The 19,992-nt window shown below is 40.6% G+C and overlaps 1 protein-coding gene across 1 annotated transcript; it reads left to right on the forward strand.

The window, feature by feature from the left end:
• Positions 1 to 10,862: 10,862 nt before the first annotated feature.
• Positions 10,863 to 16,049, forward strand: LOC114290774 (pollen receptor-like kinase 4). The gene is made up of 3 exons (XM_028234747.2): positions 10,863 to 12,172; positions 13,535 to 14,164; positions 15,073 to 16,049. The coding sequence occupies exons 1-3, from the start codon at positions 11,434 to 11,436 to the stop codon at positions 15,663 to 15,665; spliced, it is 1,962 nt and encodes a 653-aa protein (XP_028090548.2). The 5' UTR covers positions 10,863 to 11,433; the 3' UTR covers positions 15,666 to 16,049.
• The last annotated feature ends 3,943 nt before the right edge of the window (positions 16,050 to 19,992 follow it).

Here is a 19,992-nt window from a genome sequence, read left to right on the forward strand (position 1 = left end):
AGCATCCAGTACTTTTACTGTTTTGCAGACCGCTCGAGCGAAGGATTACTCGCTCGAGCTAAGCCTTTGATTTTGGACTTACGCTCGAGCGTAGAAAGTCTCGCTCGAGCGAGGCTCCTATTTTCAGCAAACTTTGCGAAATGTTTTCTAAGTGTATTTTTGCATCCTCATCCCATCCTAGGCATTCTTAGGCCTAGTTTAAGGCACCTTGATGAGGATATCATTGTAGAACACACCAAGGCAAATTAGGGATTAAGTTATGAGATTTCCCAACTGTGTAGCTTAGTGTGTTCAACCTGTGAACTGTGTAGGGTTGGCAACTGGGGAGACACGCTCTAGCATACTGTAGCCCAGAACTCTGTGAGTAACAATTGTGTAAAGATATGTTCAACTGATTATCTTCTGAATACTGAACTGAACTGTTTACTGAACTGGTATTATTTACTGAATGAATGTATGTCCTTTATTTCTGAACTGTACTGTGGCATCCTTAGTATCTACGGTTTACTGTTACTGTTACTGTCACAGAGATCTCTGTCGGTTTCCTTGTGGAACCACTACTGTTTACTGACTGATGGCCATCATTACTGTTCGGTCTTTTAAGACCTACTGTTACTGTTATGCTAATGGATGTACCACATATGACTGTTTACTGTACTGAGCAACTGAATTACTGATTGAAATGAACTGTTTTCATTACTGTAAGGACATTCATTCTAAACCCCTTTACGCTTTATGTTATTCACTGGGCTTTAGCTCACTGCTCATATATATATGTAGGTGTACAGGCACCAGACCGCAGCTAGAGGCGTCAGGGTTACTCCAGTTTTGTCAAGCCAGCCTTTGTGCCTCACTGCGAGGTTCCGAGCCTACTGTTAAGGCTTAGGGGTGTTTTAGAATTTCCCCCTTTTTGTACTGTTTCACTGTTTTGTATAGACTGACTGTTTACTGTACTGTTATACAGGGATTAGGTCCCTGTACTGTGTGACTGTTAATTTTGTATACTGTGTTGTACAGACGGAATGTTTTCTGTACTGTTATGTGGGGTTGAGTCCCTAGTTAAATGGATGTAAATATTGTGTATACTGTTCTGTACTGTTTTGTATAATGTATGAAAAGCCTTTTTGCTTACAGACTGTCACAGCTCAATGGACACTATTTATTTACTGTATTGGCTTCCGCCAGGCCCTGTACTCTGTTTCACTGTATTACTGTTCAGCAGGCCTTCGGTAATCTCGGATTACTGGCCGGTTACGGTGCTAAACCCATAGGGCCGGGTTTGGGTTGTGACAGAGTGGTATCAGAGCGATACTTACCACGAGTTATACCGCACACACGTGTCCAAATGAGCTATAGGGTGTCCTAGAAAAGTGATTAGGGCATCTCATGAGCATGTTAAGTGTGTGATTACGTTATGACTGAATATCTGCTAATGTGTTAAACTGGTAAGCAAATGACTGCTTATGTTTAAAACTGTTATAACTGCTTATAGTGAAATGGACAATGCAAATGAACCTGAGTCCTCATCTACTGAGGCAAGAATGGAAAGAATGGAAAGAATGATAGAACTGATAACTGCTAGACTGGAACAACAACAGAACCAACAGCCCCCACCTCCTCCTCCTCCGGTACAGCCGGAACCTAATGCGAATGCGGATGATGGGGATATTATTGCTCTTACCCAGAAGTTCAGCAAAATGAAACCGCCATCCTTTCAGGGAGGCCTCGAACCGTTAAAGGCTGAAGCTTGGGTGCTTGAAACAGAAAAATTATTCGAAGTGTTTCCGTGCTCAGAAGCGAACAAAGTACTGTTAGCTACCTTCACCCTACAAGAAGAGGCTAGAAGGTGGTGGATGTTAATCCGTGAAACAAACATTGTTATGACTTGGGCTCAGTTCAAGGAGTCCTTCTTTGAAAAGTACTTCCCTCAGTGTGTTAGGGATAGGAAAGTAACTGAGTTTGAACAACTGAAGCAGGGCACAATGTCCGTTGCAGAATACGAGACGAAATTTACTGAACTTGCCCGTTATGCACCGCACATGGTGGATACTGAATATAAGAAGGCCAGAAAATTTGAAGGTGGCCTTAATGTGGCAATACTTGACCGGATAAATGTTTTGAAATTACCGACTTTTGTGGGTGTTCTCGACCGGGCATTGATGGCCGAGTCAAACATTGCAGCAGTGAAACAATCTGAGACACCAACAACTGAATGGCATGGTAAAAGGCAGGGTTTCAAATTTAAGAAAGGCAAGCACAACCCAGCCAACAAGAAACAGAATACGGGGACAACAACTAGCCTCAGTCAAGGGAGTGGATTCATACCACCCTGTCCTGAGTGTGGCAAGAAGCACAAGGGAGTCTGCTACAGAATATCTGGAGCCTGTTACAGGTGTGGCAAGGTGGGCCACATGGTTAAAGACTGCCCCTCTGCTCCACAAGCCAGTGGTAAAGCTGCACCAAGCGCAGCAGCATCAAATGCTCCACCAAAGCCTAACCCCAGAGTTACGGGGAAAGAGCCTATGAGGCAAGGCCGAGTGTTCGCACTAGTACCGGGAGATGTGCAGAATACCGAGACCGTTGTGTCAGGTATTCTCTCTATCTGTACTCAAAATGCATATGTACTGATTGATTCGGGGTCTACGCATTCTTATGTATCATATGCTTTTTCACGGAAATTGGATAGACCCTTAGAACCCATGAACTATCTGCTAGCCGTATCATCACCCGTAGGGGGATCCATGACATGTGCTTATATGTACCCCGCATGTGAAATTATTGTTGGGGATATGCATCTGTTTATTGATTTACTGCCATTGAACATTGATCATTTTGACGTAATATTGGGGATGGATTGGTTACAAAAATACCATGCCACTATTGACTGTGTGACCAAGCAAGTTGTTTTCCGTCCACCTGGTTTGCCTGAATTTGTGTTTAATGGGAGTGGAGTAGTACCTCCTCCGTATTTGATTTCGTCAGTGAAAGCTGTTAAATTAATTAGAAAGGGGTGTAAAGGATATCTGTGTTCTGTACTGACTGTGTCTACTGATGATAGTGTTAAAACTGATGTGAATTGTATTCCTATAGTCAGGGAATTTCCAGATGTTTTTCCAGATAATCTTCCAGGAGATTTGACCGATAGGGAGATTGAATTTACCGTTGATGTGATTCCCGGAACACAACCAGTTTCTAAAGCTCCTTACAGAATGGCTCCAACTGAACTGAAGGAACTGAAAGTGCAATTGCAAGAACTGTTAGATAAAAAGTTCATCAGACCTAGCACTTCGCCATGGGGTGCTCCTGTTTTGTTTGTCAAGAAGAAAGATGGCTCACTGAGACTGTGCATCGACTACCGTGAACTGAATAAGGTAACTGTAAAGAACAAATACCCATTGCCACGCATTGATGATTTATTTGATCAGTTACAGGGTGCACAAGTGTTTTCTAAGATTGATCTCAGATCGGGGTATCATCAACTGAAGGTTAAACCGGAAGACATTGATAAAACTGCTTTTAGAACAAGGTATGGACATTATGAATTTCTAGTTATGCCTTTTGGAGTCACGAACGCACCAGCTGCTTTTATGGACCTCATGAACAGAGTTTTTAAACCGTACCTTGATGACTTTATTGTTGTATTTATCGATGACATATTGATTTACTCCAAAAGCATAGGACAGCATGAACATCATCTGAGACTTGCCCTACAAACCTTAAGAGAACAGAAACTGTATGCTAAACTGTCTAAATGTGAATTTTGGCTTGACCATGTTATGTTTTTGGGGCATGTTGTTAGCAAAGATGGAATTTCTGTTGATCCGCAGAAAATTGAAGCTGTGGTGAACTGGCCTAGACCAACAAATGTGACTGAAGTCCGAAGCTTTTTGGGATTGGCTGGATATTACAGAAGATTTGTCAAAGATTTCTCCAAAATTGCCCTACCATTGACTCAGTTAACTCAAAAGGGGACATCATTTGACTGGACTGACCAAAGAGAATCTGCTTTCCAGGAGTTGAAAACTCGATTAGTGACTGCACCAGTTCTTACCTTACCCTCAGGTACGGATGGTTATACTGTATTTAGTGATGCTTCTCATAAGGGTCTGGGGTGTGTTTTAATGCAGAATGGGAAGGTTATAGCTTATGCTTCCCGACAACTGAGACCGCATGAAAAGAACTACCCAACCCATGATCTGGAACTTGCTGTAGTAGTATTTGCACTGAAAATCTGGCGTCACTATCTGTACGGGGTGACATGTGAAGTATACACTGACCACAAGAGTTTAAAGTATTTCTTCACACAGAAAGAACTGAATATGAGACAGCGGAGATGGCTAGAACTGATTAAAGATTATGACCTACAGATATTGTACCATCCGGGAAAAGCCAATACCGTTGCCGATGCATTGAGCCGGAAATCGATTGGAAACTTAGCCTATTTGCTTACAGGACAGAAAGAGTTGCTTTGTGACCTTGAAAAATCTGAAATCGAAATTGTTTTGAGAGAACAAGGTGGAATCTTAGCTGCTATTTCTGCTCAACCGGCACTGATTGAAGAGGTTAAAGAAAAACAGCAACTGGATGATTTCTTGAAGAAGATCATCGAGGAAAGAGAATCCAAACCGAGACCGGGATTCAAATTTGAGAACAACGTACTGAAATTTCAAGAAAGACTGTGTGTACCGAATGATACTGAACTGAAAAGAAGAGTTCTGCAAGAAGGCCACAATTCGAAATTGTCTATCCATCCGGGGAATACGAAAATGTACCAAGATCTGAAACAGAATCTCTGGTGGCCGGGAATGAAGAAAGAAATTGCTGATTTTGTATCCAAATGTCTTCATTGCCAACAGGTCAAAGCTGAACATCAACGACCTGTCGGATTACTGCAACCCTTACCCATACCGGAATGGAAATGGGAGCACATCACGATGGATTTTATCGTTGGGTTACCTCGCTCCAGAAAAGGTATGGATTCAATTTGGGTTATTGTTGATAGACTAACCAAATCTGCTCACTTCTTACCTGTCAAGACGATTTATAATGCGGACAAATTGGCTGTTATCTATATTGATGAAATCGTTAGACTGCATGGAGTGCCTGTGTCTATTGTTTCTGACAGGGATTCGAAGTTTACATCGAGGTTTTGGCAAAGCCTACAGACTGCATTGGGTACTGAATTGAGGCTGAGTAGTGCCTATCATCCTCAGACAGATGGCCAATCTGAAAGGACCATCCAAACTCTGGAGGATCTACTGAGAATGTGTGTCCTTGATTTTCAGGGAGACTGGGAAAGCCATTTTCCCTTAGCTGAATTCGCCTACAACAACAGCTACCATTCGAGTATTGGTATGGCGCCTTTTGAGGCATTGTATGGCAGAAAATGTAGATCTCCAATTTGCTGGGCAGAAGTTGGAGATGGGCCTTTGCTTGGGCCCGAGATTGTATATGAAACAACTGAAAAAGTGAAACTGATACAGCAAAGATTGAAAACTGCACAGAGTAGACAGAAAAGTTATGCAGATGTCAGAAGACGGGACAGAGAGTATGAAGTGGGTGATCACGTTTTTGTGAAAGTGACACCAATGAAAGGCCAGACTCGTTTTGGAGTCAAAGGCAAGTTAGCACCGAGATACGTCGGACCTTATGAGATTATTGAGAAAATTAATCCGGTGGCGTATCAAGTTGCGCTCCCTCCTGAAATGGAACACATGCATAACGTCTTCCACATTTCTATGTTGAGAGACTATCTCCGGGATCCCTTCCATGTAATAGAGCCTACCCACGTAGTGTTGAGTGATGACTACACTTACGAGGAACGGCCTATACAGATTGTAAACCGACGGATCAAGAAACTGAGGAACAAAGAGATCCCGTTAGTGAAAGTTGACTGGCAAAACCACGGTGGCGCGTATGCCACTTGGGAAAGGGAAGATGACATGGCCAAACGATATCCTGAACTGTTTCCACTGAATCCTGTTTTCTTCCAGAATGAAGGTAACTCGAGTTTAGAGGACTAAACTCTTTATAAGGAGGGGAGACTGTAACAACCCTCGTACTGTTTACTGATTTATGACCGATTGATTACCGTTAATCACCGATTACTGTTAAACGAAACTGATAATGACTGATAACTAACTGATAATCGAACTGAATGAAATACTGAACCGACTGACTGAAATTGAGACTGAATTGACTGAGTATATGTTAGTTAATTGCATTCTATCTGTTTGATTGTCTGATTATCTGTTCATGCTTATATGTTTAAACTGCTAATTGAAGGCCTTATCGGCGGCCGAACTAGAAACCGATTGATGTTCCGTGACCCTCATAATTAATATGATTTTATGGTATAATTATCGGAAAACTGATTAGGTGTGATTAAATTAGATTAAAATAAGCCAATTGAAGAGTTGGACTTAATTACCGTTTTGCCATTGAGTGGGCCACTATCTCACACACATACTCGAGCCAAGAACAACATTTCCTCAGCCATTTTCCTTCTCATTGCCGACCAAGAGGGAAGAGAGGAGAGAGAGTGAGAGGAATTGAATTCTACCTTGGGTTTTGCTTGGAGAATTGAAGGAATTGAAGTATAGATTGCATATTTGAGCTCCTAGTCTTCTAATTCAAGCTCTAGGTAAGGATCTTATCTTCTTATTGATGCTATTGAACTAGTTCTTGCATGGTTCATGCTTCATTGTAGAACTAAGTCATGATTTGGGTCATTAATGGTGAATTGAAGCTCATTTCTTGCATGCATGGTTGAATTAATGAGTTTTGAGTTGAATTCATGGTAAATGGTTACATGCATGTCCATGTTGTAAGAGTAGACCATGTTTTCATCTTGTTTTGAAAAGAATGAGCTCATTTGAACAAGCTTTGAAGCTTTGATTTGGTTTAAATCCTTGCATGTTTGCATGTTCTTCATATTCTTGAAAATGGGTTTGAATATGGTTCTAATTGACTCACCTTTGGGGCTTGAATTCATAAATTGAGCTTTGAAACTTGTTATACATTGAATTTAATGATGTTTTCCAGAATTTGGGCCCAAGAGGTCGAGTTTGGAGTGGTTGAATGCTTGGTTTGAGCTTGGGAGGCAAATCTGGAAATTCCAGATTTGGCTTCCTCGCTCGAGCGAAGGATTCCCCGCTCGAGCGAGCACCTTTGTCCAGGGCTCCGCTCGAGCGACCATCGAGCGACCATCGCGCGTAAAATTTCAGCATCCAGTACTTTTACTGTTTTGCAGACCGCTCGAGCGAAGGATTACTCGCTCGAGCTAAGCCTTTGATTTTGGACTTACGCTCGAGCGTAGAAAGTCTCGCTCGAGCGAGGCTCCTATTTTCAGCAAACTTTGCGAAATGTTTTCTAAGTGTATTTTTGCATCCTCATCCCATCCTAGGCATTCTTAGGCCTAGTTTAAGGCACCTTGATGAGGATATCATTGTAGAACACACCAAGGCAAATTAGGGATTAAGTTATGAGATTTCCCAACTGTGTAGCTTAGTGTGTTCAACCTGTGAACTGTGTAGGGTTGGCAACTGGGGAGACACGCTCTAGCATACTGTAGCCCAGAACTCTGTGAGTAACAATTGTGTAAAGATATGTTCAACTGATTATCTTCTGAATACTGAACTGAACTGTTTACTGAACTGGTATTATTTACTGAATGAATGTATGTCCTTTATTTCTGAACTGTACTGTGGCATCCTTAGTATCTACGGTTTACTGTTACTGTTACTGTCACAGAGATCTCTGTCGGTTTCCTTGTGGAACCACTACTGTTTACTGACTGATGGCCATCATTACTGTTCGGTCTTTTAAGACCTACTGTTACTGTTATGCTAATGGATGTACCACATATGACTGTTTACTGTACTGAGCAACTGAATTACTGATTGAAATGAACTGTTTTCATTACTGTAAGGACATTCATTCTAAACCCCTTTACGCTTTATGTTATTCACTGGGCTTTAGCTCACTGCTCATATATATATGTAGGTGTACAGGCACCAGACCGCAGCTAGAGGCGTCAGGGTTACTCCAGTTTTGTCAAGCCAGCCTTTGTGCCTCACTGCGAGGTTCCGAGCCTACTGTTAAGGCTTAGGGGTGTTTTAGAATTTCCCCCTTTTTGTACTGTTTCACTGTTTTGTATAGACTGACTGTTTACTGTACTGTTATACAGGGATTAGGTCCCTGTACTGTGTGACTGTTAATTTTGTATACTGTGTTGTACAGACGGAATGTTTTCTGTACTGTTATGTGGGGTTGAGTCCCTAGTTAAATGGATGTGAATATTGTGTATACTGTTCTGTACTGTTTTGTATAATGTATGAAAAGCCTTTTTGCTTACAGACTGTCACAGCTCAATGGACACTATTTATTTACTGTATTGGCTTCCGCCAGGCCCTGTACTCTGTTTCACTGTATTACTGTTCAGCAGGCCTTCGGTAATCTCGGATTACTGGCCGGTTACGGTGCTAAACCCATAGGGCCGGGTTTGGGTCGTGACAAAAATAATAAAACTTTTGATCTAGATGTCGGTTTTTAATAAAATTAGTATTTTTAGAATCCTCTTATTAAGATCTATTAAATAATATTTATGTTGATTATGAAATTCTTTAAAAAAAAATTATTACTGTCGAAATTGATGTAAACTGTAACATGTTACTATGGTAATATTATTCACGAAAAAATAATAATTTTTACTTTGTCCTTACTCAATTATGCGCCTCTTCTTTAGAGGATTTATGAAGCAAAATAAATTGGGCTATATTTTTTACCAAATAAGGATCCAATGGAGGGGTTTTGGTTAAATTTTCATTTCTTTCTTTTTTTTTTTCAATACTATAGCTTGTTTGGTTTGGTTTTCAGGATTTACTTTTCGAAAATTGAAATTTTTTGCTTTTCATGTTTTTTTTTCACTGATTTTTTTTTTAATATTCTAAGCAATTTTTTAATTTTTAGATATACCTAATATAAATACACTTAAAAAGTATAATATTTGTGAAAAAAATCTTTAGAAAATTCACTAAATACCAAAAATACAAAAAATAAATGAGAATTTAGTATATTTTCGTATTCTTATATATTTATTGATTTTTAAAATATTTTTTTATAAATATTTTACTTTTTATATACATCTAAGTAAGGTGTATCTAAAAAAAGTAAAAAAAAAAATGTTTAAAATTTTAAAAATATTTACTAAAAATAAAAATAAAAAATACGAAAAATAAAAAATTCAATTTTTAATAAATTGAAACTAAACACAGTGATTATCAACCAAATGTTTTCTGTCACTGAACCAAATGAGTAATAAGTGTTTAATTTTTTATATCTTAGTTTTTAAAGGTGGATAAATTATGATTATTAGTGTAATTTAACTTCTGCAATTGTAATTTTAGTATTATTAATTTTTTGTAATTTATAGATTTTTATTTATTTATTTAAAATTTTAGAGTTTCTAGTTGTGAGTTTTGGTTTGGTTTGCAGAAGTTGTTTACTCTGATACGAAACACAGTTTAGTTTTAGGCAAAAAAATGTGTTTTGACAAAAAATGATTTTATCAAAATTTGAGTTAAATTTGGTACAAGATTGAACTAAAATGTTTTGAAATTTGGCTCAACAATAAAGGTGAGTTACAAGAGTACAACCATAATTTCAAAAAATTTGTAGCAGGAGTTTCCAATTACACATTTATTTATTTATGGTTAAAATTTGTAATTTACCATAAATTTATTTATTTATTTATTTATTTATTTGTTACAGGAAAATCTTCCATACCCTCCCGCAGGTCCAAGGCAGCGTCCCTTGCAGAGATCACCAGGGTGTCCTGTTAGCCGTTCCGAGAGCGAGGAGACTGTAACCTGGGAACTTACCCTGACCTCCAAAGACAAGTTTTAGCCGTTTCGAGAGCGAGGAGACTATAATCTGGGAACTTGCCCTGACCTCCCAAGACAAGTTTTAGCCGTTCCGCTTAAGTCAGGACTCGCAGAGCAGGAGAGTATTGAACCCATACCAAGTGCTGATTAAATAACTTGAGATTTGCAGGAGAGTATTGAACCCATACCAAGTGCTGATTAAATAACTTGAGGTTTGCAGAGATCACCAGGTGTCCGGTTAGCCATTCCGAGAGCGAGGAGACTATAACCTGAAAACTTGTCCTGACCTTCCAAGACAAGCAGAGCAGGAGAGTATTGAACCCATACCAAGTGCTGATTAAATAACTTGAGATTTGCAGGAGAGTATTGAACCCATACCAAGTGCTGATTAAATAACTTGAGGTTTGCAGAGATCACCAGGTGTCCGGTTAGCCATTCCGAGAGCGAGGAGACTATAACCTGAAAACTTGTCCTGACCTTCCAAGACAATGATTAGACAACTTGAGGTTTGCAGAGATCACCAGGGTGTCCTGTTAACCATTCTGAGAGCGAGGAGACTATAATCTGGGAACTTGTCTTGACCTCTCAAGACAAGTTTCGCTTAAGTCACTATAACCTGGGAACTTGTCTTGACCTCTCAAGACAAGTTTCGCTTAAGTCAGGATTCGCACAGCGGGGAGTATTGAACCCACACCAAGTGCTGATTAGACAACTTGAGGTCCAATCTCCTAACCAACTGTGCTTCGTCCAGGAGATTGGCCCAAGAGAGAGGGAATTGAACTTGTGACCTTGGAGCTTAAACCCCAAGCCTTAACCACAATGCCACCCACCCTTAGGTTAATTTATTTATTTTTTAGCTACATCCACAGCATATATTATGAACTTCAAATTTCATAGATACAAACTTGTACATATGATTGCGGAAGGAAATGAATAAATATGCGTAAATAAAAGATTAGCTGGTCCGTGTTTAGGGGGGGCACCTATGAAAAATTCAGAGGCCAACCTTGGATCTCTCAGCACAGCGCGCACACTAACACTAACACAATCCCCACCCTCTTCCTCTTCCTCTTCCTCTTCCTCTTCGCACCCGATCCTTTACGCTGGGTGTGTGTCGTTGCTGTCTCATACTACTACTATTACTATACATACATACATACATACATGATGCAATGATGCCTCCCTCCCCACTTACCACACTCTCTCTCTCTCTGGAGGAGTAGATTATTCTCTCTCTATTCACTATTCTATTCTTGGCATGCATTAAAATTTCATACACACACCCCCATCCAATCATTTCTCTCTCTTCCCAAAATTTTAGGAGAGGAAAAAAAAACACACGCGACCCAAAAACAAAGGAGGGAAAGGAAAACAAAAGAACGCCAATGCCATCACAACAACTATACATCATCATTGGAAAAGGAATAGGAATAGGAATAGGAATAGGAATAAAATCCTGCAGCAGCAGCAACAATAATAATAATATTCCATTGGGAAGAAGGATTTGTTTCGAGTTGTCATCGTCCTCGAAACATCCCCATCTCCTGTAATGGGCGCGCACGCAGCCCCTTTTGTGCGCGCACCACCACCACCACCAACAACAACAACAACATTGCTCAATCTCCTCTGGCTCAATCTCCTCCTCCTCCTCTTGTTCTTCTCCTCTACTACCCTCGGCGATGCAGAATCCGACGCCAACGCCCTCATCAAATTCAAGTCCTCTCTATCCAATGCGGATGCTCTCCGTAGCTGGAACATCAACAACAACAACAATGATCCTAAAACCATGAGTCCCTGTTCTGGTAATTACGGCAATTGGATCGGCGTTCTCTGCTCTGAAGGCTACATCTGGGGTTTGCAATTGGAGAACATGGCCCTCGCCGGCGATATCGATGTCGATTCCCTTCTCCTCCTGCCCCACCTCCGCACTATCAGCTTCATGAACAACAATTTTGAAGGTGGATTACCAGATTTCAAGAAACTTGGATCCCTCAAGTCCTTGTTCTTGTCTCATAACCATTTCTCGGGTCAGATTCCGGACGATGCGTTTACGGGGATGGGTTCTCTCAAGAAGTTGTATTTGTCTCACAACGAGTTTACCGGCACCATTCCTTCATCGGTTGCCCATCCCAACAAGCTTCTGGAGTTGAGGCTCGATGGCAACCGTTTTACAGGGGCCATCCCAGATCTTCAACAAAAGGATCTCAAAATCCTCAATGTTTCTAACAATGAATTAGAGGGTCCAATCCCACCCACTCTCGCCAAACTCAACCCTACCTCATTTTCAGGTCTATCTATCTATCTATCTATCTTTCATTCTCTTCCAAATTAATTAGGAGATGATGATGGTGATGATGATGATGACGACGATCGATCCTCTTCCTCTTCCTCTTCCTCTTCATTAGATTGATTTCAAATTCTCAATAATCATTTTCTATGTAAATTTTCTGACTAACTGGTATTGCTGAAATAAAATTAAAAAAATCTCATTACCCAAATTGTATATACTATTTATATACATCTCCATGCTTGCATGATGACTCCTGATCCTGATCTTAATTTTCTGCATGCACAAATCTCTCACATTTGGCAAGGGATACCTCAGGACTATTTCCAATTCTATCAGGGCCAGCTCTGAGATTTAAGGGGGAACTTCGGAAATGGACCCCTCTTACATTAAAAAAAAAAATAAAAAAAAAAATTCATAGATTACAACAATTTTTTTATTTGTTTGTAACCGTAAAAAAGTTTACTTGCATATATAATCATTAAAATTATAAATAAAAATTTATTTTCATATATTAAGATAGGAAATAATCATTACAAATATCCAAAAAAAATTAAAAATCTAGTTTTGTTGCTTTATAGTTCAGTAATAAAAATCTGGGAGTGTGTTGCTTTTTTTTTTTTTTTGACCCCATGTTCAATTGGACCTATAATATTTGGGTCTCTTTTTTTTATATCTAAAACACAAAATTATATTTAGAACCCCTATTTTCAGCCTAAATTTGAGAGCCCGCCTCTCTTGCTTGCCCACACGTCCAGCCTGAATTCTATAATCAAATTCTATGCACTTAAAAGAATATTTTTGTGAATGACCCATCCACATTCGTTTCCTAATAGCTCACGCTGATTGGATGATTTGCTCGGAAAGTAAAAGAAAACATAGTTCTAAATTTTTTTTTTCCCTTTCTCATATCACTTGTTTGAATGTTTCAATAGAAGAAAACATGGAAAGAAATTAAGAATATATTTTTTCCCCCCTTAAAACCCATTTTTTGATTTGAAAGTAAAAGAACATGGAGTTAGTAATTGTTAGTTTTTATAAGAATTGATTTATGCTTTTGTCTCACTTTTATGTTTGCCAAGGAGAAGAGAATAACCCACTATTTTATTTACATTTCTCTCAAAATACCTCTATCTTTTCTTTTATTTTCTATCCGAATTTATCATGCCTTGCCATACCTTGATGTATTTGGGAATAGCTTACACCATTAACAAGATGGACCTCACGCTCTTCTCCATTTTGATGTTTTAAAAGAAAGGGTGAATTGCATTTCATAAACGTTCTTCTCCATCGTGGAAAAATTCAATTTTCATCTCACATATTTTGTTTTCGTTTTTTTTGTTTGTTTTTGTGGACAATTCAGGCAACAAAGATCTGTGTGGGAAGCCTCTCGACTTGGAATGCAAATCCCCGGCTGTTCCGAGTGACCCCCAAAAATCATCTCCCATGAAAATAATTCTAATTGTGATTTGTTGTTTGGTAGCATTGGCAGCAATCATTATGGTTTTAATCATATACCGTCGCAGCTCCATGACACCTCAATTAGGATCTTCGTCCTCCTTAAAAGCCACGGGTTTGCCAGTTCCAGCTGCAGTTGTAGTTGCGGAACAACAACAGTATGGGTCATCACCTGATATGAGCGTGAGTGGCAACTCTAAGAGGGGTGATCAACATGGAAAGTTGTCATTCGTGAGGGACGACAGACAGAGGTTTGACTTGCAAGACTTGCTGAGAGCCTCTGCAGAGGTGTTGGGGAGTGGCAACTTTGGGTCTTCCTACAAGGCTGTGCTCATGGATGGCCATGCTGTGGTGGTGAAGAGGTTCAAGCACATGAACAACTGTGGTAGAGAAGAGTTCCATGAACACATGAGAAGGCTAGGGAGGTTGGGCCATCCTAACTTGCTGCCTCTTGTTGCTTATTACTACAGAAAGGAGGAGAAGTTGTTGGTGTTTGACTATGTGCACCATGGCAGCTTGGCCAGTCACCTTCATGGTATGTTTTCCTAGATAATTACTCTTCGGGTAATTGCCCTTTGCATTTCTGTACTTTTCATTAAATTTCACCTTAGTCTCTGATTTTTCAATCGTACAGACAATCACCAGTTTTTTTAGTTTGTTGTCATATTGTCTAAAGGAAATTGTCTCACATGATGCATTTTTTACAACAAAAATGTAACTTTTTTTCATTTCCTTCTTATTCCATTTTTTTGTTTTTTCTTGTTTCACTGTGTTTTCTCCCTCTACTGTTCTTTCTAAACCTACCCGGGAAAGGCGTGGTTGGTGGTGAGTTTAGAAAATACAGTAAAAGAAAGAAAAGGTTATGAAAAAATATAAAAGCAAAAAATACATGAAAATTACATTTTTGTCCTAAAAATACCTCATGCGAAGGTTACATGATAATTTCGTTAGACAATTCAATGCCAAACTAACAAAAGTGCTAGATCTGCAAATGCAGAAGGTCCATGGTTACAATTGAAAAAAAAAAAAATGAAGATATCAAAGTAGGATTTAATGTAAAGGATAAAAAGTAGGAAGTATAATTTAACCTTATTGTTCTCATCATAATACAATATTCCCTGCCCCCTTGTTTGTTCGGTTTATGTTTATGTTTATGTTTATGTTTATGTTTATGTTTACGTTTACGTTTACGTTTAGAAAAATTTGAAGTGCACAGAATTCCCGGGGCACAACTATATGACATGAGATGGGTCCTATTAAATGTGTGGATCTCATCCCATCTCGTCCTATGTGAGATGATTGTGTCTCATTTTGTTTTATCGGAATTGTGTGTACACACATTATACATACATACAAGAGGGGTTAATGTTTATTATATTCATGAATCCTGATGATCATGGCGTATATTGATGTTGTTGTTGAATGCTGAATCCTGATCAATAGGGAATCATAGTGCGGAACAGCCAGGGCTTGATTGGGCGACGCGGTTGAAAATAGTGAAAGGAGTAGCTAGGGGGTTGTTTTACCTGCACGAAGAGCTGCCCAGCCTAATCGTACCCCACGGTCACCTCAAGTCTTCCAATGTGCTTCTTGATGAATCCATGGAGCCCCTCTTGATGGACTACACTCTAGTCCCTGTGGTCAACTTAGAACGCGCCCAGCAGATCATGGTGGCTTACAAATCTCCAGAGTATGCTCAGCAAGGCCGAACCACCAGGAAGACCGATGTGTGGAGCCTCGGAATCCTCATATTAGAGATACTCACTGGCAAGTTCCCTGCAAACTACCTCATTGCACAATCAGGCACCGATGCCGCAGAGTTAACAAGTTGGGTTGACTCCATTGCTAAGGAAGACACTGCCCGAGTGTTTGATAAAGAGATGGGTACCAAGAACAATAATAATAATATTGATGGTCATGATCAAGTGGGAGAAATGCTAAAACTGTTGAAGATTGGAGTGGCTTGCTGTGAAGAGGATGCCGCGAAAAGGTGGGATCTGAAGGAGGTTCTTCAGAAGATTGAAGAGTTAAATTAATTTAAGTGAAAGGGGAGATCATCTATCATCGAGATCAGCAGGGGACGAGACAACAGCGCCTAGCTTGTGTTGGGTTTGATCGATCTGTTTCCACTCCCCTGACGGCCAAGATTAATTAAATATTAAAAGAAAAGGAAGAAGAAGAAGAAGAAGAAGAATATTGATTGAGGGTGCATGCATGGGATGTTGGGAGAGCTAGCTGGGTTTCAGTTTTCAGTGGAGAGGCTGGGAATACTGGGATGCATATCAGCTGGTTTTAAAATAAATTTAAAATTTTATTTTGTTCTTTTTTATTATTATTAAAAATATATATATGGTTTTGATCATACAGATTGATGTTTCAGGAGGGGTAATCTATAAAAGGTTTTTTTAAAAAAATAAAAATTTGTGGGTTTTTTTTGTTTTCATTCTTTCAATTGGTGGGACAGTGAAATAAAATAAGGTCTTATGTGTAAAAGTAGTTAAAGATTTAAAATTTTGTCTCTCACTGACTATGTTTGTGTAAAATTGGTAATTCATAAAATGTTGGTTACTACTAACCAACCTTTTGGCTAAGTAGTTGTGTAAATTTTGAAAAAAATTTGACACTTTTTGTATTACCGTGCAACAAAAAATAAATAAATTGTTCATATTGAATGGTAGATTTTGTGATTCTGTTGACATGTATGTTCCAAAAATACCAAAGTATGTAGGATTATTTAAAATAAAAATGTACTGGCCTAGAATAAAAAAACCAAAAAGTGTCTAGAATTCTTAATCTAGGGTGTGTGTTTGAGTTGTATTTTGTGCGGGTAACATCAAGAATAAATTGTGCAAATTATGGATAATTTCTTGATTTTTTTTTTTTATTGTGTAGAGCTGCTAGGAAGTGGATATTGTGTAGAGTTGCTAGGAAGTCGATTGGGGGGGGGGAGTCGATTGGGGGGGAGGGGGGGGGGAATAAATTGTGCAAATTATATGAGAGGCTTATTTATAACTTCTTTTTCAGACACTTATGCTTTCGGGGGGGGGATTACGAAATAATTATAAATATTATAAATATATGGGAGGCTTATTTATAACTTCTTTTTCAGACACTTATGTTAGGTTAACTCCTGTGTAATTTCTTATAGAGTCTCAAGTCCTATTTAGATAGGAATGTATTTCACAAGATCCTACATAAACGTTATGTGACATGACATTTATATAAACGTAACGTAACGTGACATGACACCTACATAAACGTAACATAACGTGTCATGTTACGTTTCGCAAACTTAATGAGTTTTTATTTTTTAAAATTAAATGTGAAAATGTTGCTGATTTATGTTAGTGTCACTTTATGTTTCATATAAATATGATCTATGGTAACATTCAATTTCCTGCCATAGATCATAGGTGTTGAGAGGGTAATTTATATAAAAATTGGGCCGAGCTGGGTAATGGGCCGTTATGGGCCACAGTACGAAGGGCTGAGTAAAAAGGCCATGAAGTTACTCCGGTCCAAAAGAGGCTTGAAATTACTCCGGTCAAAAAAAGGCTTGAAGTTACTCCAGTCTCAAAGGGCTTACGGTAAGCTCGGTCGTCACACATGAAGTTATCCCAGTCGGGGCCTCGGTATTGGTTATCCCGATCGAGACATACCATGGTTAGCACCGGGAGAAACCGGGGTAAGAGCAGTGAATGGAAGAGCCGAGCTAAAGTTAGCTCGGTCTAGTCTGCGGCTTAGCATAGCCATGCTTCCCTCGGTCATATTGGAGTCCGACCATGGTAAAACCATCTCACTTGGTTTAAGCAGTGAGGAGGGTGTTGAAGGATAAACATTATCTTTCGGGAGTAAGACTCCTAGGAGGACTCTACATGGAGAAGTAGGAGTCCTAATAGGATTGTGCCACGCGGAACCTATAAAAGCTCACAACATCACCTATGGAGAGGTAACAAAACTTTGATTCCCAAACACACAGAGCTTTTTGTCTATTTGTCTATTTTGCTGACTTAGGCATCAGAGAGGTATCCGACACACACCCGCCGGCTAGCTCACGTTTGTGTTTTCAGGGAGTAAAGCGACGACATACGGAGGAGCGCAGACTTGATCAACAGGATTATACGGGAAGAATATTTCGTGCCCGTACAATTGGCGCCGCCTATGGAAAAATCAGACTAGAACAAAACCTCTTGATCAAGTTTTTCCTCTTTAGAAGCAATGGCGCACAACGAAGATTTGCCGCAGTCCGCCATCGACGGACAAACACCAGAGGGAGGTGCAAGGCGCGAAGGCCTACCTTCTATCCCTCCCATGGCGGACTTGAAGCCACAACGACAGAATCTCAGGAGGGATGTAAGGGGAAGGAGGCGGACTAACAGCCCCCGTCACTCTCGTTCACAAAGTCCTGACAGACAAAGGCGGAGGATTGATCCTCAAGTTCTAGAGGACCACGTGAAGGAGCAAGATGAATTAATAAGGAAGATGGAGGCGGACATGGAGGCCATGAAGTACCAGATCAAGGGAAAAGGGGTGGCGACAGGAGAGGGGCGCAAAGGCCATGCGCCTCCTCGCCACTCAGAAGATCGTAGTAAACATACCATGACATCGCAAGCAAAGAGTAGAAGCCTCAGGACGAGCGACACTTAATCAAGGACTTCCAGAACTCATTACTCCAGGTCTGAGAGAACGAGATCACTAAGGTCTTACACAGAGGGAAGTACCTATCGGCCCTCACACTCGCACCAAACATCATCCAGGCAGACGGAATTGCCTAGATCATCCGACTTACGGACCGTGCTTGAAGAAAGGGCGCGACAGAAGGAGGATGCCAAGGCACGCGACCCACACAGAGTTTCAGCCTTTCGGCGGTTGGCTCCTCGGACGCATGGAAACGTCGAGGTTGGAATGCCAATATCACACCTTACCTACGAACCAACAGATAAAGCATTGGCAAGACTACATAGCTCGCCGTTCGTTCCGGCGATTGAGAATGCATCATTACCCTCATGCTTCATCCAGCCTAAATTTACCACGTACGAAGGGAAGACAGACCCTTACATGCACCTAAGCCACTTCCGCCAGGTTATGGCGGTATATCGACGAAACGAGGCTTTGATGTGTATCCTCTTCCCATCAAGCGTTGGTGACCTAGGCTTGACTTGGTTCGAGAAACTTCCAGAAGGTAGCATAGCCTCCTGGGCACAATTGGCGGAGGCGTTCGTAACAAGGTTCAGAACGAACACTAAAACCCCGGTGGAAATTGATCAACTGCTCTCCATCGACATGGGCGAAAAAGAGTCATTAAAATCCTACAATAGCCGCTACTGGGAGACCTTCAACTAGATTGGGGACTGCCCACCAATCTCGCCATCGCACAATACAAAAAAGGCCTTCCAGTCGGGAATAGACTAAGGGACTCAATCACTATGACACTGCCTCTCACGATGGAGGCCTTAATGGAGAGAGTGCACCAGCACATTCGGGTTGAAGAAGATGGTGCCCGTGCTAAAGCAAAGTCTAGCACGACGGCGGTACCAGATAAAAAGACCACGACAAAGATCAACGCGGTAGAACGTTCGAACAAAAACGGACGAGACAGACGGGACAACGGAGAAGACCAAGATAAAAGATGGTTAAGAGTCCGCATTGCCATTACCACGGTATTCAAAAAGCCAATCTACCGGATTCTAAGCGAGATACGCGATGAACCTTTCGTCAGATGGCCTACCAAGCTAGGAGAGGCTCAGAAGGACTACGATGAAAGATCACGGTGCACCTTCCATAAAGAAAAGGGGCACCGCACTAAAAATTGTACACCATTGAGACAACATCTAGAGGAGTTGGTGGCGGCCGGTCACCTGGACAAATACATTGAAGGAGGGGCGCAGCCAGCCCCCCAAAATGACAACCACCCGAACGGAATGCCAATCGACGCCCCACCTCAAGGCGTGATAAACGTAATACATGGGATATGCGAACCTGAGTGCGTATGTGAGCTCAGGGGCATGATCAAAAAGGCTGAGCACTTAAGGGAGGTTCTAAGTGCACAACCCATAATCAAGAAAGGAAGAACGGAGGCCGCGAACGTCATGTCTTTTTCAGACAAGGACTTGGAAAGAATATATTGCCCTTACAACGATGCACTGGTCGTCACCCTCCGCGTCAAGGACTACGACGTCAAGCGAATTCTGATAGACCAAGGTAGCTCGTGTGAGATAATGTACTACGACACCTTCAAACAACTGAAATTGGAGGACAAAGACCTGGCACCAGTTGTATCCCTCCTGATCGGATTCAACTTAATGCCAGAATGGCCAGTCGGCAAAATTATCCTGCCAGTCAGGGCAGGAAACGTGACAAAAC

The sequence above is a fragment of the Camellia sinensis genome, chromosome 15 (assembly GCF_055761805.1).
Source record: "Camellia sinensis isolate YWXY chromosome 15, ASM5576180v1, whole genome shotgun sequence".
NCBI classification, from domain to species: domain Eukaryota; kingdom Viridiplantae; phylum Streptophyta; class Magnoliopsida; order Ericales; family Theaceae; genus Camellia; species Camellia sinensis.

Excerpts from the sequence above, each read along its gene's own strand:
- LOC114290774 (XM_028234747.2), top strand. The coding sequence starts at position 11,434 with ATGGGCGCGCACGCAGCCCCTTTTGTGCGCGCACCACCACCACCACCA. Across the intron at positions 12,173-13,534 it reads CAACCCTACCTCATTTTCAG|GCAACAAAGATCTGTGTGGG; the intron begins GTCTATCTATCT and ends TGGACAATTCAG. Across the intron at positions 14,165-15,072 it reads CTTGGCCAGTCACCTTCATG|GGAATCATAGTGCGGAACAG; the intron begins GTATGTTTTCCT and ends CCTGATCAATAG.